The sequence below is a fragment of the Salmo trutta genome, chromosome 12, assembly GCF_901001165.1.
Source record: "Salmo trutta chromosome 12, fSalTru1.1, whole genome shotgun sequence".
Taxonomy (NCBI): Eukaryota; Metazoa; Chordata; class Actinopteri; order Salmoniformes; family Salmonidae; genus Salmo; species Salmo trutta.
This window is the reverse complement of record NC_042968.1, coordinates 33,405,329-33,428,946: the sequence shown is the minus strand read 5'-3', so window position 1 is coordinate 33,428,946 and position 23,618 is coordinate 33,405,329. Positions and strand designations below refer to the sequence as shown.

The 23,618-nt window shown below is 40.4% G+C and overlaps 1 protein-coding gene across 1 annotated transcript in view; it reads right to left on the bottom strand.

Annotated features, from left to right (window-relative positions):
• LOC115204765 (CREB-regulated transcription coactivator 3-like) overlaps positions 1-23,618 on the bottom strand; it is a 110,338-nt gene that overhangs the window by 83,729 nt on the left and 2,991 nt on the right. The window contains exon 2 of the mRNA XM_029770471.1: positions 2,086-2,253. Within this exon, the coding sequence (XP_029626331.1) occupies positions 2,086-2,253 (168 nt within the window). The remainder of the gene's footprint in view (positions 1-2,085; positions 2,254-23,618) is intronic.

The window sequence follows — 23,618 nt, the reverse complement described above, 5'->3', positions numbered from 1 at the left end:
TGACACCAGCACTGCTTCAAAAGAAAGAATTCAAATAAACAAAATCATGAACCAATCAAAGGACTCATATTTACAACATTGGAAAAACGAAACAAAATCCCAAAGCCGATTAAATTGCTATCTGACCCTAAACAGAGAATATGAATTGGCTGATTATCTCTACTCTGTCAGAGATACGAAGCAGAGACAGATCCTTACCAAGTACAGGCTGAGTGACCACCTGGCAGAGACAGATCCTTACCAAGTACAGGCTGAGTGACCACCGATTGTCAATAGAAACCGGCAGACATAAAAAGACATGGCTACCCAAAGAGGAGCGTGTATGTGGTCACTGCACGACAGGGGAGGTAGAGACAGAGATGCACTTTCTCCTTTACTGTGATAAATATTCCTCACAAAGAGATTCCTTATTCACAGAAATGACTACATTTATTCCAAATTTGAACTTATTAAACCCAGAGGAAGAACTAAGAATACTCATGGGCGAAGGAGCAATGGCTCCTCTTGCAGCCAAATATGTATTTGCCTGCCATAGCCTGAGGGACACTGAATAATAACAACATCTGCATAGTAAACAGTAACTTACTTATTATTACTATTATTGTTATTACTGTTATTTCTATTATTATTGTTGTTTATCATTCCAAATAGTAGTGGTATGGGTAGTAATGGTAATGATAACAGTTTAGTGATGGTGGTGGTAGTAGTAATGACGATGGTAGTTGTAGTACTGATGTAATGGTGAAGATGACCGTTATTTAGTTATAAGTTAGTTATAGAATCATTTTCCATATTTAGATTTTTATATTTATTGCATTCTACTATTATTTTATTGTTATTATTTTTAATTTTGTATTATTATTTACTGCCATGTTATATTATTATTTGTTATTGTTTAAAATTGTATTACAATGTATACATTGTTGCTTTGGCAATATTAACACAATGTTTTTCATGCCAATAAAGCAGCTTGAATTTGAGAGAGAGAGGCAGAGAGAGAGAGGCAGAGAAAGAGAAAGAGAGAGAGGCAGAGAGAGAGAGGCAGAGAAAGAGAAAGAGAAAGCGAGAGAGGCAGAGAAAGAGAGAGAGAAAGAGAAAGAGAGAGAGATTGAATATATATATATATATATATATGCGTGTGTGTGGGCCAGTGATAGATATCTATCACTGGCCTACACATAATGTCAAAGGCACCTATTGGTAGATGGGTAAAAATAAAGCAGATATTGAATATCCCTTTGAGCATGGAGAAGTTAATAATGCATCTCATAACATTTTTACAAGGAAATAGCTGTTCTATCACTCAGCCTAAAGTAGCAGCCAATGTTAGGCTTGACATTAACCTGTTTATCCAGGAGGTGACTGACAATGTTGTTGTGTTTGATGGAAGAAACCACTTTACAAAATAAAATACATTATTCCCATACCATTACTACAGACAATCAGACAAATGATGCTACCCTCTGCCTATTGGCTACTTAGCTTATTCAAGCATGTCTCAAAATACAACACTGCCCCTTTAAGACAAAAATAAGCTCTTTACCTACTCGCTTTTCAAAGATGTCGTCACTCCTCTATTCCTGATTCCAAATGATCTGTACCTGGCCTAATAACTCACTAACTAGTAAAGGATATGAACTAAATGTGCACACATGGCTACATGCTGCTCTCACTTTGATCTCAACACAAACACATCTACTCATGACCACAGCTGTAAACACAGTCCAGTTCAAAGTAAATGGCACAGATCCATATTTGGCAATGGCCTACTTGCATATAGGCCTACTGCAGCGCTGTTTGGTTATAGGCCGAGTCCTGTGTAATAGAATCCTGTTATTGCCACCAAAGGTGCTTCTACAAAGTATTGAATCAGGGGTGTAAATACTTAAGTAAATTAGATGTTTCTGCATTTTATTTTCAATACATTTGCAAAAATGTCTAAAAACATGTTTTCAATTTGTCACTATGGGGTATTGTGTGTAGATGGCTGAGACAAGAAAGAAAAAAGATTTAATCCATTTTGAATTCAGGCCGTAACAACAAAATGTGGAATAAGTCAAGGGGTATGAATACTTTCTGAAGGCACTGAATATAAAACATTGGAGAAAAAAAAGGGAGCATGATTGTTAAGGGGGGGCTCACCTGGAAGTCAGCGCTAGCGTTGCCAATCTGGTTGACGTTGGGCAGGGAGCCTCCATAGTACTGGGCCCTGGTCTGGGTCTGACGTAGCTGTTGGATCTTCTGGAACTGCACCTGTTGGTCAACAACAAAACAACATTGCAGTCAGTAACCAAGGAGCCACAGGGGAAGGAGGAGCAGGATTTATTAGAGGGATGTCCAATAGCAGTCCTGCCTGGAGGTGTGCAGTACAGGCTTCTACAACAGTGTCGTGTCTTTGGCATCATTAAAACGGAAGACATGTTTATCAAATAACTCTGTAATTATTATTATGCGATTAAACTGATTATCGTGTAACTGTAATTAACTAGGAGGTCGGGGCACCAAGGAAAATATTCAGATTACAAAGTTATAATTTTCCTAATATAACTTTCAGATATCATAATATCTGATCTCTGAGTCTTCTGATTTAATGACGTATTCTTTACCTCGTCAGTCTCATTCCAAACGTCGTAAATTGTTGCTTATCTGCACGAACCCAGTCTTCACTATGAGTCATCCATACATCAATTGTCTTAAAATCATTTATTTACTAAACAATTCACAGAAATGCATAATCAAACCGATATGGTTACAAGGAAATGATAGGCGAATGTGCCCTAGTGGGCTAAACCGGCTTGTTAGACAAAAAGGGGGGTGGGGTCAGCTGAGAAGGCACTACAGAGTTGATAAATATTAAGAATTGAAACGCTAATCCTTTGCACATGAACGCTCACTCATTCGGGAACAATTGCAATCAAAATTCTCTCTCTCGCTCTCTCAAAGTGACATTCATTAATGTCATTATAGGACGGATGCTTCGTCGGTCTTCGCATTCAATGATACCGAATTCCTAGCTGCAGACTAGTAATTCATATCAAAGACTTGTTATTATTCTGTCGGTTTCAATAGTCTAAGAGTTTAACCACGTGGTATGGTTAAAGTTCAGAACGAGGAATGCATGGTCAAACCTTGGCCCTCTCTTCGAGGTAAGCTGGTCTGGTGATAGAAAATCTGGGTGGGGTTTACATTCGGAACACAGAAAAGGCTGTCTCATGACGGCAGGTCCTGTCTGTGTCCCTGGGGGCGTGCCGATGACTTGGTAAAACTTTAAACAGAAAATACAATTCTCTCACGTTAACATCTTATAAGCATCCCAACATATTCCAAATAGCTTTATCCTTATTCATTCATTTTATACAACCATTAGATGTAAGTCTCACCACATGTAAGTCTCACCTACCAGCTTCAGTTTGAAGTAATTGCGTTAGGAGCTAACCAACTACACAGCTATGAACAGTGCCCTGACGAGAGAGCACATTTTCTATGGCAGGCAAAAATCACACATCATTAGCTCATTGTTATGAATGTATCCAAAACATCTTAAACAACTGCAATTGCAGCTACTTTGCTGTTATTTTAGCTGCACTGTTTGAGCTGACTGTGTTAGCCGTAGTTTGCTAGCTAGCAAGGGATAAGAGCGTTGCCAGCCAGGACGGACAACTGGGTCAGGTCCATAGACATAGAAAAAAAATATTTAACGTATGGGTCGCGTCTCTGGCAACCAAACCGATAGAGTCAACAGCCAGCTGGCTTGGCTAGCAACCACAGATGTCAGAACTACGCCTATATTTTCGTTGAGGGATGAAAGTAGCCTATGAATAAATGTATCAAAATAACATTTAAAAACATTTATGGTAACCCGTTGTAGAAAAGCTATTGTACACTCGAGGTTGTGCAAAACAACCTTTTTTTACTCTGCTCCACCCTGTACCTATGACCACAGCACAGCCGTGCTAAAAAAGTTGTTTAGCATGCCCTCTGGAGTACAACCGCTTTATTTTGCTCCAGCCCAGCATTGACTCCTCTCCTACTCCTGCCTACATGACTAAGATTTGCCAATGGTCACCCCTGGGCTATAATTGCATCCATTACAATGCCGGTCAACACAGCAGCTGCATGGGCGGAGCATGGGGATAATAAGGGCAAGATATGGACAAGACAGCAAGAGCGACAGAAAGTTGTACATCAGAAAAATAAGACGCAATGGAAGTTGTTGCTGGTTTAGTTTATTGGCTCAAATCAAACATTGCCTTGAATGTTGGCTGTATGGTTCATATAATACTATCAATTTCTTATTTAACTTCTTTGGGATAGCTGGCAGTATTTTCACAGCCGGATAAAAAAACGTACCCTATTTAATCTGGTTACTACTCCTGCCCAGAAACTAGAATATGCATATAATTAGTAGATTTGGATAGAAAACACGCTAAAGTTGCTAAAACTGTTTGAATGGTGTCTGTGAGTATAACAGAACTCATATGGCAGGCCAAAACCTGAGAAGATTCCATACAGGAAGTGCCCTGTCTGACAATTTGTTGTCCTTCTGTTGCATCTCTATCGAAAATACAGCATCTGTGCTGTAACGTGACATTTTCTAAGGCTTCCATTGGCTCTCTAAAGCCACCAGAAAGTGGAATGGGGTGTCTGCTGTCTCTGGGCGAAGAACAGCAGGAGAATTTGTGAGGTCAGCCTGGGGACAGTGACACTGGAGATGCGCGGTCACGAGACTTCAATTTTTTTCTTTCAGCCTTTGAATGAATACAACGTTGCCCGGTTGGAATATTATCGCTATTCTACGAGAAAAATAGCATAAAAATTGATTTTAAACAGCGTTTGACATGCTTCTAAGTACGGTAATGGAATATTTAGAATGTTTTTGTCACGAAATGCGCTCGCGCGTCACCCTTCGGATAGTGACCTGAACGCACGAACAAAACGGAGCCATTTGAATATAACTATGGATTATTTGGAACCAAAACATAATTTGTTGTTGAAGTAGAAGTCCTGGGAATGCATTCTGACTAAGAACAGCAAAGGTAATCCAATTTTTCTAATAGTAGTTCTGAGTTTAGTGAGCACCAAACTTGGTGGGTGTCAAATTAGCTAGCCTGTGATGGCCGAGCTATCTACTCAGAATATTGCAAAATGCGCTTTCGCCGAAAAGCTATTTTAAAATCTGACACCGCGATTGCATAAAGGAGTTCTGTATCTATAATTCTTAAAATAGTTATGTATTTTGTGAACGTTTATCGTGAGTAATTTAGTAAATTCACCAGAAGTTTGCGGTGGGCATGCTAGTTCTGAACATCACATGCTAATGTAAAAAGCTGTTTTTTGATATAAATATGAACTTGAACAAAACATGCATGTTTTGTATGACATAATGTCCTAGGTGTGTCATCTGATGAAGATCAAAGGTAAGTGCTGCATTTAGCTGTGGTTTGGGTTTATGTGACATATATGCTTGCTTGGAAAATGGCTGTGTGATTATTTGTGTCTATGCACTCTCCTAACATAATCTAATGTTTTGCTTTCACTGTAAAGCCTTTTTAAAAATCGGACAATGTGGTTAGATTAACGAGAGTCTTATCTTTAAAATGGTGTAAAATAGTTGATTGTTTGAGAAAATTGAATTGTGGAATTTTAGTTGGTTTTGTATTTCGCGCCGTGCGATGCCATTGGCTGTTGGCTGCTAGGGGTTCCGCAGGCGGAACATCTGTCCTCAACAGGTTAATGAAATGACAGAAATCCATCGGGTTTTAGACAAACAATACTAAGGTTAAGCTTTTGCTCATGGGTGTGGGGAGGTGTGTCATTTCTGTCCAATGACGCAGTCCAGTTTCTCGAGAATACATCTGTCCATTAAAGGGAACCGCCAGAAGCAAACATTTTGTAACCTATCCATTCACCAATTCATAGAAAGGAGTCTGGTATAACAGCCCGTCTCCACACCGGGGCTTGGATCCATAGTGTCTCAGAGTAGGAGTGGTGATAATGAATTAGAGTAGGCTGTATGGACACATCCTAGAGCAGCACTCCTACTCTGAGACACTTTGTGGATACAGACACTGTGCTCCTCCAACACAGGACCAACTCAGGGACCACACAGAGCATGGTTTGTTCGGCTAAGGTAAACAGTTCCAATTATCAATTCTGATCAGGAAAAGGCAAATCCGTGGGGCGTTTCTTCCTCACACTAACCAAAGGACAAAATTTGAATCTCAAAGACTGACCTCATATGATGCAATCAATGGGTTTAGACAGAAGAGGTACTCTCAGTGAAGAGAGGACAGTAAGAGTTGACAAGGAGCTAAGCTAGGTTTAATTTAACACTATACAGCCTCAGGGACATTCAGGAGACCTTTAGCTCTTGTTGTGATTAAATGTCATTCAGATTTAACCTCTCTAGGGTAGGGGGCAGTATTTGTACGGCCGGATAAAAAACGTACCCGATTTAATCTGGTTATTACTACTGCCCAGAAACTAGAATATGCGTATAATTGTTTGATTTGGATAGAAAACACCCTAAAGTTTCTAAAACTGTTTGAATGGTGTCTGTGAGTATAATAGAACTCATATGGCAGGCAAAAACCTGAGAAGATTCCTTACAGGAAGTGCCCTCTCTGACCATTTCTTGGCCTTCTACACTCTCTTTATTGAAAACTGAGGATCTCTGCTGTAACGTGACACTTCCTATGGCTCCCATAGGCTCTCAGAAGGCGGCAGAACGTTGAATGATGACTTTGCAGCCCATTGCTGAAAAACAGTAGCGCATTTGGATAGTGGTCGATCAGAGAACAATGAGACTGGGGGCGCATGCACGAGACGACGTCTTTGAACGAAAACAGGGTTTTCCGGTTGGAATATTATCGCTTTTTTTACGAGAAAAATCGCATAAAAATGTATTTTAAACAGCGGTTGACATGCTTCGAAGTACGGTAATGGAATATTTAGAATTTTGTCACGAAACGCGTCGGGCACGTCACCCTTCGGATAGTGTCTTGAACGCACGAACAAAACAGAGGATATTTGAACATAACTATGGATTATTTTGAACCAAACCAACATTTGTTATTGAAGTAGAAATCCTGGGAGTGCATTCTGACGAAGAACAGCAAAGGTAATCCAATTTTTCTTATAGTAAATCTGAGTTTGCTGAGTGCCAAACTTGGTGGGTGTCAAAATAGCTAGCCCGTGATGGCGAGCTATCTACTCAGAATATTGCAAAATGTGCTTTTGCCGAAAAGCTATTTTCAAATCGGACATAGCGATTGCATAAAGGAGTTCTGTAACTATAATTCTTAAAATAATTATGTTTCTTGTGAACGTTTATCGTGAGTAATTTAGTAAATTCACCGGAAGTGTTCGGTGGGAATGCTAGTTCTGAACATCACATGCTAATGTAAAAAGCTGGTTGATATAAATATGAACTTGATTGAACAAAACATGCATGTATTGTATAACATAATGTCCTAGGAGTGTCATCTGATGAAGATCATCAAAGGTTAGTGCTGCATTTAGCTGTGGTTTGGGTTTATGTGACATATGCTAGCTTGAAAAATGGGTGTCTGATTATTTCTGGCTGGGTACTCTGCTGACATAATCTAATCTTTTGCTGTCGTTGTAAAGCCTTTTTGAAATCGGACAGTGTGGTTAGATTAACGAGAGTCTTGTCTTTAAAATGGTGTAAAATAGTCATATGTTTGAGAAATTGAAGTAATAGCATTTCTAAGGTATTTGAATACCGTGCCACGGGATTCCACTGGCTGTTGAGTAGGTGGGACGATTTCGTCCCACATACCCTAGAGAGGTTAACACGTGGCTCGTGCTCCAGGGAAAGCTGTTCTCTCTCTGTGTCTGACAAGCCGGCAACATCCTGCAGGTGTAAGATGAGCCAATGTCTGTCTACAAAGTGAGAGAGAACGCCATTGATGTTGGACTAAGGCTGAACGATATGGCTAAAAATCAGATGGACACCAGTCTCAACGTCAACAGTGAAGAGGCAACTCCAGGATGCTGGCCTTCTAGGCAGAGTTGCAAAGAAAAAGCCATACCTCAGACTGGCCAATAAAAAGATTAAGATGGGCAAAAGAACAGACACTGGACAGAGGAACTCTGCCTAGAAGGCCAGCATCCCGGAATCGCCTCTTCACTGTTGACGTTGAGACTAGTGTTTTGCGGGTACTATTTAATGAAGCTGCCAGTTGAGGACTTGTGAGGCGTCTGTTTCTCAAACTACGTTTACATTTAAGTCATTTAGCAGACGCTGTTATCCAGAGCGACTTACAAATTGGTGCATTCACCTTATGATATCCAGTGGAACAACCACTTTACAATAGTGCATCTAAATCTTTTAAGGGGGGGGTGGGGGTTAGAAGGATTACTTTATCCTATCCCAGGTATTCCTTAAAGAGGTGGGGTTTCAGGTGTCTCCGGAAGGTGGTGATTGACTCCGCTGTCCTGGCGTCGTGAGGGAGCTTGTTCCACCATTGGGAACTAGACACTAATGTACTTGTCCTCTTGCTCAGTTGTGCACCGGGGCCTCCAATCCTCTTTCTATTCTGGTTAGAGCCCGTTTGCGCTCTTCTGTGAAGGGAGTATTACACAGCGTTGTACGAGATCTTCAGTTTCTTGATCATTTCTCGCATGGAATAGCCTTCATTTCTCAGAACCTGTAATAGAACCCACAAATGCTGATGCTCCAGATACTCAACTAGTCTAAAAGACAGTTTTAGTGCTTCTTTAAATCAGAACAGTATTCAGCTGTGCTAACATAATTGCAAAAGGGTTTTCTAATGATCAATTAGCCTTTTTAAATTCTAAACTTGGATTAGCTAACAGAACGTGCCATTGGAACACAGGAGTGATGGTTGCTGATAATGGGCCTCTGTACGCCAACATAGATAATCCATAAAAAAATCTGCAGTTTCCAGCTACAATTTCCAACATTAAGCCTACACTGTATTTCTGATCAATTTGATTTTAATGGATAAAAAAAAAGCTTTTCTTTCAAAAACAAGGACATTTCTAAGTGACTCCAAACTTCTGAATGGTGTGCACACACACACACACGAGAGAGATTCATGTTCTCTAAATAAAGCTTTGTTCCACAATTTAAGGTCAAAACACCCCATTCCAAAACAGTCCGGAATAATTTAATGAATTCAGGGCTTGTAAAATTATACCTTGGCTAAAAATATGACTTCCACAACTATAAAGACCTACTAATAATTTCATAATTTTATCAAAATAGTTTCACCTGCATTTTTTTGCAATAATCATTGATCTGGCTTTCAAGTCTATGAAAATGCAATTTCGTTAGACATTTTACCGGAATATGCACATTCAGCAATCGTGCCCAACTTCTTGTAGCCGTCATTATAAAATATTAACACAGGTCTCATAAACAATCACTCAAGCCCACCTTCTAGTGGGTAGCCAGCTAATCTTTATAGTTCAAGTTTAGCCAACATGGGTGTATTTGCTTGCTAACATGGTATAACAGTTGAACTGCTTTGAACACACCCTCCTGTACATCTCCACCTGTTTGAACAAACTTCACTTTGTTTAGATATTGAAATCAAGTGGCCTACCGGGATAAGATACTTACTACTAAGAATCAGAAGGAGTTGCCAATTTCTTATAGAAATTAGGTTTGGGTGATATATCGTTTATATGGTATATTTCTAAATACCGACAGTATGATTTTCTAAACTTTTTGGGTTTTGTTTTTTGGGTTGGGGGCATCCCCCCATCACGGGAGCATCGCACTACACCACTGCTTATAACCATAAGAAATCTAAGATGTGTCAAACAAATGACATCCAGCTCAGGGCTCCAGGTAAGCATTTGGTTTGCTAACTTGCTAGCCCAGTGGCTAGATGTCAAGATCAAGTGTCCTGGTTACAGCAGAGACATACAACCCTCTCCTGGATCAAGATCCCTGTTACCGAAATTGTTTTGTGTGTGGAACATCTGGATACCACCCAACCCTATTATAAATCAGTATTTGTATGCTCACTGCACATTTATTAAAACACAGACCAGACAGCTAGCACATAACAGTCTGTTGCTAAAACGCTGCTAGCGGTATTTGGTACCACAATGCTGCATTACATTTTCCAAAATGATGTTTATTGATACTCTCATGTTAGTAGGGTCTGCTCTATTCTACATTTTGGGAGTTGAGACATAAAAAAGGTATGGTTCCAGTTTGGCGCCACACCAAACTGGAAGTCTTCCGACTAGCTTGGAAAGACAGTACCGTGCAGTCTCGAAGAGCCCTCACTGCTGCTCGATCATCCTATTTTTCCAACTTAATTGAGGAAAATAAGAACAATCCGAAATTTATTTTTGATACTGTCGCAAAGCTAACTAAAAAGCAGCATTCGCAAATGGAGGATGGCTTTCACTTCAGCAGTAATAAATTTATGAACTTCTTTGAGGAAAAGATCATGATCATTAGAAAGCAAATTACGGACTCCTCTTTAAATCTGGGTATTCCTCCAAAGCTCCATTGTCCTGAGTCTGCACAACTCTGCCAGGACCTAGGATCAAGGGAGATACTAAAGTGTTTTAGTACTATATCTCTTGACACAATGATGAAAATAATCATGGCCTCTAAACCCTCAAGCTGCATACTGGACCCTATTCCAACTAAACTACTGAAAGAGCTGCTTCCTGTGCTTGGCCCTCCTATGTTGAACATAACAAACGGCTCTCTATCCACCGGATGTGTACCAAGCTCACTAAAAGTGGCAGTAATAAAGCCTCTCTTGAAAAAGCCGAATCTTGACCCAGAAATTATAAAAAACTATTGGCCTATATCGAATCTTCCATTCCTCTCAAAAAAATTTGAAAATGCTGTTGCGCAGCAACTCACTGCCTTCCTGAAGACAAACAATGTATACGAAACGCTTCAGTCTGGTTTTAGACCCCATCATAGCACTGAGACTGCACTTGTGAAGGTGGTAAATGACCTTTTAATGACGTCAGACCGAGGCTCTGCATCTGTCCTCGTGCTCCTAGATCTTAGTGCCGCTTTTGATACCATCGATCACCACATTCTTTTGGAGAGATTGGAAACCCAAATTGGTCTACATGGACAAGTTCTGGCCTGGTTTAGATCTTATCTGTCGGAAAGATATCAGTTTGTCTCTGTGAATGGTTTGTCCTCTGACAAATCAATTGTAAATTTCGGTGTTCCTCAAGGTTCCGTTTTAGGACCACTATTGTTTTCACTATATATTTTACCTCTTGTGGATGTCATTCGAAAACATAATGTTAAATTTCACTGCTATGCGGACGACACACAGCTGTACATTTCAATGAAACATGGTGAAGCCCCAAAATTGCCCTCGCTAGAAGCCTGTGTTTCAGACATAAGGAAGTGGATGGCTGCAAACTTTCTACTTTTAAACTCGGACAAAACAGAGATGCTTGTTCTAGGTCCCAAGAAACAAAGAGATCTTCTGTTGAATCTGACAATTAATCTGGATGGTTGTACAGTCGTCTCAAATAAAACTGTGAAGGACCTCGGCGTTACTCTGGACCCTGAACTCTCTTTTGAAGAACATATCAAGACTGTTTCAAGGACAGCTTTTTTCCATCTACGTAACATTGCAAAAATCAGAAACTTTCTGTCCAAAAATGACGCAGAAAAATTAATCCATGCTTTTGTTACTTCTAGGCTGGACTACTGCAATGCTCTACTTTCCGGCTACCCGGATAAAGCACTAAACAAACTTCAGTTAGTGCTAAATACGGCTGCTAGAATCCTGACTAGAACCAAAAAATTTGATCATATTACTCCAGTGCTAGCCTCCCTGCACTGGCTTCCTGTTAAGGCAAGGGCTGATTTTAAGGTTTTACTGCTAACCTACAAAGCATTACATGGGCTTGCTCCTACCTATCTTTCCGATTTGGTCCTGCCGTACATACCTACACGTACGCTACGGTCACAAGACGCAGGCCTCCTAATTGTCCCTAGAATTTCTAAGCAAACGGCTGGAGGTAGGGCTTTCTCCTATAGAGCTCCATTTTTATGGAATGGTCTGCCTACCCATGTGAGAGACGCAGACTCAGTCTCAACCTTTAAGTCTTTACTGAAGACTTATCTCTTCAGTAGGTCCTATGATTAAGTATAGTCTGGCCCAGGAGTGTGAAGGTGAACGGAAAGGCTGGAGCAACGAACCGCCCTTGCTGTCTCTGCCTTGCCGGTTCCCCTCTTTCCACTGGGATTCTGTGCCTCGAACCCTATTCCAGGGGCTGAGTCACTGGCTTACTGGTGTTCTTCCATGCCGTCCATGGGAGGGGTGCGTCACTTGAGTGGGTTGAGTCACTGACGTGGTCTCCCTGTCTGGGTTGGCGCCCCCCCCCTTGGGTTGTGCCATGGCGGAGATCTTTGTGGGCTATACTCGGCCTTGTCTTAGGACGGTAAGTTGGTGGTTGTAGAAATCCCTCTAGTGGTGTGGGGGCTGTGCTTTGGCAAAGTGGGTGGGGTTATATCCTGCCTGTTTGGCCCTGTCCGGGGGTATCATCGTATGGGGCCACAGTGCCTTCTGATCCCTCCTGTCTCAGCCTCCAGTATTTATGCTGCAGTAGTTTATGTGTCAGGGGGCTAGGGTCAGTCTGTTACATCTGGAGTATTCTCTTGTCTTATCCGGTGTCCTGTGTGAATTTAAATATGCTCTCTCTAATTCTCTCTTTCTTTCTTTCTTTCTTTCTCTCGGAGGACCTGAGCCCTAGGACCAGGCCTCAGGACTACCTGGCATGATGACTCCTTGCTGTCCCCAGTCCACCCTGCCATGCTGCTGCTCCAGTTTCAACTGTTCTGCCTGCGGCTACGGAACCCTGACCTGTTCACCGGACGTGCTTGTTGCACCCTCGACAACTACTATGATGATTATTATTTGACCATGCTGGTCATTTATGAACATTTTAACATCTTGACCATGTTCTGTTATAATATCCACCCGGCACAGCCAGAAGAGGACTGGCCACCCCTCATAGCCTGGTTCCTCTCTAGGTTTCTTCCTAGGTTTTTGGCCTTTCTAGAGAGTTTTTCCTAGGGAGTTTTTCCTAGTCACCGTGCTTCTTTCACATGCATTGCTTGTTGTTTGGGGTTTTAGGCTGGGTTTCTGTACAGCACTTTGAGATTTCAGCTGATGTACGAAGGTCTATATAAATAAATTTGATTTGATTTGGTTAGAAAAGTTCATTATTTAACTGTACGACGTTTCTAAGCGTTTCAGTGTCCATTTGACCGATTCTGTTGGACCAAACCTCAAATGCAAAAAGAGAGTTTAAACTGCTTGTTGTCAGTGAGGAAGAAGTGTTCTTTAGTCTTTGTTGTTTAGAGTGTCAAGGGGGCTTGGTGTCTGTGTAGAAGTGGGAAAGTGCACAGTGAACACAGAAGGAGACAAGACCAAAAAGACGGTCATAAAAACTGGAGAGAATTTTTTTTACCTTGAATCTTGCGATATAAGCATTTGGAACATCGCACTAAACATACATTGAAATTAATTTGATATATCGCCCAGCCCTATGTTGGACTGAGCATTTAAAAACCACAATCTCAGTCCTGAATCCAACATCCCCTAAAGATCAACCTCGAGAGGGAATTTCCCTTTAATGCATAGCAATCTCATTGCCAAATCCAAAACTCCCTCTTTTTCCCAGCTTCCCAGATAGGAAGCCTACCTAACATGGCATAGCCTAACTTGGCATAGGTTGTTTTTATATTAAGGTGTGGTCTATCACAAGACCGAGACCATACCACCAAAGACAAAACGCAGGACTATTTTAAATACTCCCAGCCAATCGGGTAAAACAGTGCTTAACGAATGGTGTTCTGGAGGACGGGACAATGCAACAAGACAACACCAAAATACATCCATCATAAACAGAACACACATTCCAGCGCCTCAGAGTATCCAATAATAGTATTCATAAAAAAGGAAGAGGGACAAAATGTCAAAGACCTTGCGGTGACATCATTCCCACGGGTTAAAAGAGGAAATCCAGGCGATTTCCACAACAACGCATAGGAGGGCCTTAGTGACAAACTGCAGATTAACAACATAGGAGAAGCAGATACCTCTGCAGACCATGAAGCACCGGTGTAAACCTTTTTCACAAAGCAGGAAGACACTTTGCTAGTTTACTTTCCTAAAGAGTGTGCAACAACAACAACTTCCTAAAGACATGAACACTTTGCTTTCAGTAGAAACAGACAAATCTGTATAAGCCTACATGTAGGCTACCCTATGCATTTATCCACATTAGCTGGCAAACTCCTTGACCATTCAGTGAAATAGCCTAGGTCTACTACGCACAGTGGTGGGAAAGCAGTTTACCCTCAGGTGAAAACAGACTCGTGAGGTGCAAAATTAAAATAAAATACAAATAATTGCTAATTACATATTGAGATATTATTTGACAATATCGCAATATGATTTTTGCACAAGTTGGCTGTACCTGCACCAAAACATTTTTCCTTCGTTGCTTGTTCTCCATATTTTTTTTAAAAAAGGAGCTAATTTGTTTTAAGTACTTAATTCCATGACTGATCAAAACTTGTTTTCTCATGGCTCTCTCATCTCTCTGCAGGAGCAATATGTTTGGAACATCAAACTGCAATAAAGTTACAGTATCAAATTGCAATTGTTTGGCTCTGTACTCTAGTACTTTGGACTTGAAATGATAAACGATGTTAAAGTGCAGACATCTTTAATTTGAGGGTATATTCACCATATCGGTTGAAGCGTTTAGAAAATTACAGCACTTTTTGTACATAGTCCCCCTATTTTAGGTGACCAAAAGTATCGTGACAAATTCACTTATGTGTATTAAATCTGGTCCCATATTCGTAGCACACAATGACTTGATCAAGTTTGTCACAAAAAAATTGTTGGATGCATTTGCTGTTTGTTTTGGTTGTGTTTCAGATTATTTTGTGCCTAATAGAAATGAATAGTAAATAAAGTATTGTGTAATTTTGGAGTCACTTTTATTGTAAACAAAAATAGAAGTGCTGGAGTACAGAGCCAAAACAAAAAAATGTGTCACAGTCCCAATACTTTTGGAGCTCACTGTATAGAATTGCAATTCATATCGGCACCAACATTTCTCGACAATATCGTATTGTGAGGTCCCTGGCAATTCCCAGCCCTGAAACAGACCCAAACACAGAGCCACTCGAGCACTTTCAACTCAGCCTGTAGTTGCCTGTTGTGAATGTTGAAACGGTGAGTTTTAATTACAGCCGTTTTCTGGCAGCGTCTCATGGACTCCGACAACTGCAACCCACTCACTGGGCCTCGGTCTCTCATGGGTCATCAACAGTTCATACCTTACAGGCAACATCACTCAGAGTAGCCTCCAAACCACATCTCCTTTAACCTCTACGGGCCACGGGGGCAGTATTGAGAATTTTGAAAGAAATATGTGCCCATTTTTAACTGCCTCCTACACCAACTCAGAAGCTAGGATATGCATATTATTAACACATTCGGATAGAAAACACTCTGAATTTTCTAAAACAGTTTGAATGGTGTCTGTAAGTATAACAAAACTCATATTGCAGGCAAAAACCTGTGAAAAATAGATAAAAAAAAAAGAGAATTTTGTGACTGTACTATTTAGTGTCATTGTTTTAAAGATACCACAGTGAGAAAGGATTCAGTTCGCAACTCCTACTGCTTCCACTAGATGTCAACGATCTTTAGAAAGTTGTTTGAAGCATCTGTGATAAATACACACCGAATTAGAAAGCTTACAAGTTGACACGTCATCACTTCATTTTTTGCGCCTGCGCATGAATCTGAGAAGAGTGCCTTTGTCATTATCGTTTATTCTAGACACTTGATAGGTTGTGTGAAAATATTACTGATGTTTACTGATGTTTCACGTTAAAAATGGAACAAAAGATTAGTGCTAAACAACGTTTGACATGTTTAAACAAACGTAAATAGATTATTTACTAGGTTTTCTTTAGTTTTTCGACGTGACTTTACACTGCCCACCTCATTTTGTGGGAGCCTACTGAACGCTAACTATTTGGACATAAATTATGAACTTTGTCAAAAGAAACCACATTTGTTCTGGACCTGGGATCTCTGGCAGCGCCTTCTGATGGAGATAATCAAAGGTAAGGGGATATTTAGAATGTTATTATCGATATTAGATGATGCTAATGCTAACGGTATAGCTTAGCTTAGCTTAGCATATAGCTTATTGTTGTTAGCATAGTACCCAGTTTATACAAAATGTGATTTCCCAGTAAAGTTATTTTGAGATCTGGCCCTTCGGTAGCAATTACGAGATGATAATATATTATTCTTTGAATGACAATATTATAATTTACCAATGTTTTCGAATAGTAATTCCGTGATTTGTAATGCTGGATTCACTGGGTGCATTCGAGCCGAAAAAAATTCTGAATTTCACCGCGACTGTAAATGCTGTTTTTGGATATAAATATGAACTTGATGGAACTAAAAATGCATGTATTGTATAACATAATGTCCTATGAGTGTCATCTGATGCAGATTGTCAAAGGTAAGTGCATAATTCTAGCTAGTTTTCTGTCTGTTGATGCCCTTCTTTGAATTGGCTAAACATTACACGCAGCTATTGTCAATGTACTCTCCTCACATAACCTAACTTTATGCATTCTCCGTAATGCCTCTGAAAATCGGACAGCGTGGTTAGATTTAGGAGATATATCTTTCAAATGGAGGAAAATAGTTGATTATTTGATTTTTTGAAATGATTACTCTTGCAGTTTTGAATTCCCCGCCATGGTCACATGACAATGAATCCCAATACCGGGATAAGATCGGGATAAGATCCTCAACAGGTTAACTGGCCATTTCAAACTCTGGCCTCTCATAAAAGAAGACATTGTGAAGCGATGGTATGAAAATAACACGAATGGAACCTTTACATTTTTTCCGCAGGAGATCATGTTAGTTTTCTTGACTGTGCATGTGTACAGAGTGAAGAAAATGAATCAAATCAAGAGATTTCAATTCAGGTGGGCATTCTTAATACCTGCCTTTGACCTTGTTCATTAGGGCACAACAAAACGTTTTGAAATGCTTTTCAACAGAAAATGACAGAGTGTTTCTTTTTTTGACAAGTACAGTTAATACCTCCCTGTTTAATTCAGTTCTCTCCTGTTTGGTGCCTAATGAATGCAACCGTTGTCAGCTCCCAATCCACAGTACAGGATAAATGTAACTGAAGGGTGGAAGAGGAGAGAATGACTGAGATGTTATTGATATTCTCCACGTCTGAAGAAGTAGGTAAATATGGACATTAGGAGTAATGTTTAACAGGTCACAGACAACAAGCCTGTTAGACGTCAATAGAAGCATTGGTTTAGCCTAGTCACTAATAGGGATGTAAACAAATTTGGGCACAAAATTGCCGAGAAATAAGCATTATGTGCGTATGGTACGTTTCTGGGATCTTTTATTTCAGCTCATGAAACCAACAGTTTACATGCATTTATAATTTGTTGCAGTATATATTTGTTTCTTGATGAATACAGTGAGGGAAAAAAGTATTTGATACCCTGCTGATTTTGTACATTTGCCCATTGACAAAGAAATGATCAGTCTATAATTTTAATGGTAGGTTTATTTGAACAGTGTGAGACAGAAAAACAACAAAGAAATCCAGAAAAACACGTCAAAAATGTTATAAATTGATTTGCATTTTAATGAGGGAAATAAGTATTTGACCCCCTCTGAATCAGAAAGATTTCTGGCTCCCAGGTGTCTTTTATACAGGTAACGTGCTGAGATTAGGAGCACACTCTTAAAGGGAGTGCTCCTAACCGCAGCTTGTTACTTGTAAAAAAAAGACACCTGTCCAAAGAAGCAATCAATCAATCAGATTCCAAACTCTCCACCATGGCCAAGACCAAAGAGCTCTCCAAGGATGTCAGGGACAAGATTGTAGACCTACACAAGGCTGGAATGGGCTACAAGACCATCACCAAGCAGCTTGGTGAGAAGGTGACAACATTTGGTGCCATTATTCGCAAGTGGAAGAAACACAAAAGAACTGTCAATCTCCCTCAGCCTGGGGCTCCATGCAAGATCTCACCTCGTGGAGTTGCAATGATCATGAGAACGGTGAGGAATCAGCCCAGAACTACACGGGAGGATCTTGTCAATGATCTCAAGGCAGCTGGGACCATAGTCACCAAGAAAACAATTGGTAACACACTACGCCGTGAAGGACTCAAATCCTGCAGCACCCGCAAGGTCCCCCTGCTCAAGAATACATATACATGCCGTCTGAAGTTTGCCAATGAACATCTGAATGATTCAGAGGACAACTGGGTGAAAGTGTTGTGGTCAGATGAGACCAAAATGGAGCTCTTTGACATCAACTCAACTCGCCGTGTTTGGAGGAGGAGGAATGCTGCCTATGACCCCAAGAACACCATCCCCACCGTCAAACATGGAGGTGGAAACATTATGCTTTGGGGGTGTTTTTCTGCTAAGGGGACAGGACAACTTCACCGCATCAAAGGGACGATGGACGGGGCCATGTACCGTCAAATCTTGGGTGAGAACCTCCTTCCCTCAGCCAGGGCATTGAAAATGGGTCGTGGATGGGTATTCCAGCATGACAATGACCCAAAACACTGCCAAGGCAACAAAGGAGTGGCTCAAGAAGAAGCACATTAAGGTCCTGGAGGGGCCTAGCCAGTCTCCAGACCATAATCCCATAGAAAATCTGTGGAGGGAGCTGAAGGTTCGACTTGCCAAATGTCAGCCTTCGAAACCTTAATGACTTGGACAAGATCTGCAAAGAGGAGTGGGACAAAATCCCTCCTGAGATGTGTGCAAACCTGGTGGCCAACTACAAGAAACGTCTGACCTCTGTGATTGCCAACAAGGGTTTTGCTAAGTCATGTTTTGCAGAGGGGTCAAATACTTATTTCTCTCATTAAAATGCAAATCATTTTTTAACGTGTTTTTCTGGATTTTTTGTTGTTGTTATTCTGTCTCTCACTGTTCAAATAAACCAACCATTACAATTAGACTGATCATTTCTTTGTCAGTGGGCAAACGTACAAAATTAGCAGGGGATCAAATACTTTTTTCCCCCTCACTATATGCTTCATGAGCGGAGTTCAATTGTCGTACCCAATCAGAACCCAAAATATAAGCTTGTTTTAATCCTTTGTTTGGGACAGTTTTAGGTTGTTGATTTTGGTCACTATCAATGAGCATTTCTCCTTTGCCAAGGTAATCCATCCACCTGTTCATTTCTCTACCATAAGTCGCCTCCAATGTTGTTTTAGAGAATTTGGCAGTACGTTCAACCGGACGCACAATTGCAGACCATGTGTAACCACGCCAGCTCAGGACCTCCACATTCGGCTTATTCATCTGTGGGATCGTCTGAGACCAACCACCCTCACAGCTGATGAAACTGAGGAGTATTTCCTGTCTGTAATAAAGCCCTTTTGCAGGGAAAAAACGAATTACTATTGGCTGGGCCTGGCTCCCAAGTGGGTGGGCCTATGACCTTCCAGGCCCACCCATGGCCCAGTCATGTGAAATCCATAGATTAGGGGCTAATTCATTTATTTCAATTGACCGATTTCCTTACATGAACTGTAACTAAGTAAAATCGTTGTTGCGTTTATATTTTTGTATATACAGTACAGTCGGAAAGTATTCAGACCCCTTCACTTTTCCACATCGTTACGTTACATCCTTATTATACAATGGATTTAATTTAATCAATCTACACACAATAGCCCATAATGATGAAGTGAAAACAGTTTAGACATTTTTGCAAATGTATTAAAAATAAAACACTCAAATACCTTATTAACATAAGTATTCAGACCCTTTGCTATGAGACTCAAAATTGAGCTCAAGTGCTTCCTGTTTCCATTGATCATCCTTGCAATGTTTCTACAACTTGGAGTCCACCTGTTGTAAATTCAATTGATTGGACATGGCTTGGAAAGGCGCACACCTGCCTATATAATGGTCCCACAGTTGACTGTGCATATCAAAGTAAAAACCAAGCCATGAGGTCAAAGGAATTGTCCATAGAGCTCAGAGACAGGATTGTGTCGAGGCACAGATCTGGGGAAGGTTACCAAAAACTGTGCAGCATTGAAGGTCCCCAAGAACACAGTCGCCTCCATCATTCTTAAATGGAAGAAGTTTGGAACCACCAACACTCTTCCTTGAGCTGAGCAATCGGGAGAGAAGGGCCTTGGTCGGGGAGGTGACCAAGAGCCTTATGGTTGCTCTGGAGTTCCTCTGCGGAGATGGGAACACCTTCCAGAAGGACAACCATCTCTGCAGCACTCCACCAATCAGGCCTTTATGGTAGAGTGGCCGGACAGAAGCCACTCCTCAATAAAAGGCACATGACAGCCCGCTTGGAGTTTTCCAAAAGGTAACTAAAGGATTCTCAGACCATTAGAAACAAGGTTCTCTGGTCTGATGAAACCAAGATCAGATGTTATGCTTGGCATTCAGGTAGAGGAAGCCTGGCACCATCCCTACGGTGAAGCATGGTGGTGGCAGCATCATGCTGTGGGGAAGTTTTTCAGCAGCAGGGACTGGGAGTTTAGTCAGGATTGAGGGTAAGATGAACAGAGCAAAGTACAGAAAGATCCTTGATGAAGTCCTGAGCGTTCTGGAGCAGGTTATCCAACTGGGGCTAAGGTTCACCTTCCAACAAGACAACACAGGAGTGGCTTCAGGAAAAGTCTCTGAATGTCCTTGAGTGGCCCAGCAATAGCACCAACTTCAACCCAATCAAACATCTCTGGAGAGACCTGAAAATAGCTGTGCTGTTCCCCATCCAACCTGACAGAGCTTGAGAGGATCTGCAGAAAGAACAGGAGAAACTCCCAAAATACAGGTGTGCCAAGCTTGTAGCGTTATACCCAAGAAGACTGTTGAAGCACCTTTGGCAGCATTTACAAAGTACAGTGTAAAGGGTCTGAATACTTATGTAAATGTAATATTTCTGTTTATTTTTTTTATAAACTAGCAACATTTTCTAAAAACATTTTTTCTTTGTCATTAGGGTATTGTGTGTAGATCACATCAAAATCACAATATTGACATGTGCAATATCCACATCACAAGAGACTTATATCGCATGCAATATTCTGAAACACATCTTAGCCACTTGCAACATTTGCTATAGTTTACTCCATTTTTTTTCTCCTCTTGCAGCTGCATCCAACACACACCAAGTGCCTCCCATAGACATTAAAAACAGTAGATGGTGATAGGAATAAGTGGATGACGTCAGCGCTATGGAAACTCCCGATGGCGCATTAAGCCGGAAGTATTTGAATTTGAAGTGCCTTAATTCTTAATGACAAAAAAATAAATAAATAATTTTTGTTGGTAAGTGAAAGCGGCCGTAACGAGCAAAGGATTATTTTCATCCTTCCTGAGAGACACGTGCATGAGGGCGCGAGCATCCTCGTAGCCTGCCGTGATTGTCTGTCAGCACGTGGTCCTGTGTCACAAAATGTAGTAGTCAGAATGGATCACTATTTAATTAAAATATCCTGATTTGTAGCGAACTTTATAACAATTCACCATTGGGACTTGATCAAAATAAAACACATTTTAGAGCACAAAAACAGGCGCCTAAATTCTTCTGGTTTGGCCATTCTGGCGATCGTAATTAACATAGGCTTTCTAGGGCAGACCAGGGCTTTTGGCACCGCTAGGTTGCTATGCAGTAGCCAACCAGCAGAGCTAATGACTTCACCAGCCAGACTGTACACTGGGGACCTTGCGCCGCCCCTGTCACTTAGCTGGCACAGTTCCTCGTCCTCGCTGTTAGATTCACTATAAAAGTTTGCTTGCTGTTCTGTTAGGTCAATGCAGTCAACCGATTGTTCCACACTAGAGGTCGACCGATTTAAATCAGCATGGCCGATTAATTAAGGCCGATTTCAAGTTTGTAAAACAATTGGTAATCGGCATTTTTGGACGCAGATTATATTGCATTCCATGAGGAAACTGCGCGGCAGGCTGACCACCTGTTACACGAGTGCAGCAAGGAGCCAAGGTATGTTGCTAGCTAGCATTAAACGTATCTTATAAAAAAAACAATCAATCTTCACATAATCACTAGTTAACTAACATGGTTGATGATATTACTAGGTTAACTAGCTTGTCCTGCGTTGCATATAATCAATGAGGTGCCTGTTAATTTATCATCGAATCACAGCGTACTTCACCAAACGGGAAGTTTTTTTTAACAAAAGTGCATTCGCAAAAAAAAGCACAATCGTTGCACGAATGTACCTAACCATAAACATCAATGCCTTTCTTAAAATCAATACACAAAAGTATATTTTTTTAAACCTGCATATTTAGTTAAAATAAATTAATATTAGCAGTCAAGATTAACTAGGGAAATTGTGTCACTTCTCTTGCATTCATTGGGTATATGCAACAGTTTTGGCTGCCTCACTTGTTGCGAACTCATTTTCCATAATTATGACATAACATTGAAGTTTGTGCAATGTAACAGCAATATTTAGACTTACCACCCGTTCTTTAAAATACGGAACAGATCTGTATTTCACTGAAAGATTAAAACGTTTTGATTTAGAAATGATAGTTTCTTGGTTTGACCATATTAATGACCAAAGGCTCATATTTCTGTGTTTATTATATTAGAATTAAGTCTATGATTCGATAGAGCAGTCAGTGGTGGTAGGAAGCAGCAGGCTCGTAAGCATTCATTCAAACTTTTCTGTGTTTGCCAGCAGCTCTTAGCAATGCTTGAATCACAGCGCTGTTTATGACTTCAAGCCTATCAACTCGAGATTAGGCGGGCAATACTAAAGTGCCTATTAGAACATCCAATAGTCAAAGGTATATGAAATACAAATGGTATTGAGAGAAATAGTCGACGAGTCATAATTCCTATAATAACTACAACCTAAAACTTCTTAACTGGGAATATTGAAGAACTGGGAACATTGAACAACCAGCTTTCATATGTTCTGAGCAAGGAACTTAAAAGTTTTTTTTTTTTTTTAATAGGGCACACATTGCACTTTTACTTTCTTCTCCAACACTTTGTTTTTGCATTATTTAAACCAAATTGAACATGTTTCATTATTCATTTGAGACTAAATAGATTTTATTTATGTATTATATTAAGTTAAAATAAGTGTTCATTGTTCATTCAGTACTGTTGTAATTGTCATTATTACAAATAAATAAAAATAATATATATAAATAATTTAAAAGCCTTTTTTGGTCATCCAATAATCGGTATCGGCGTTAAATCATAATCGGTCAACCTCTATTCCAAACTAAAACAACGCTGCTTTCCACTCTGCTTCTTAATATAAGTAATTTTACTTCTAGGATTCCAAAAGTTACACCAAGTGTTATGATCTTTGTCAAATCACAATATTTGGTAAAGAACTACATTTAAAAAATGTAAATCGCTATTGGATTTCTCCCATATCGTGCAGCCCTAATACACATTATTAAAGTCTAAAATTAATGTAGCAACTGCAAGAAATGCTACCCTTGTAGATTCCATCTGGGCGGAGTTGTGAGAAGATTGACTAAGTC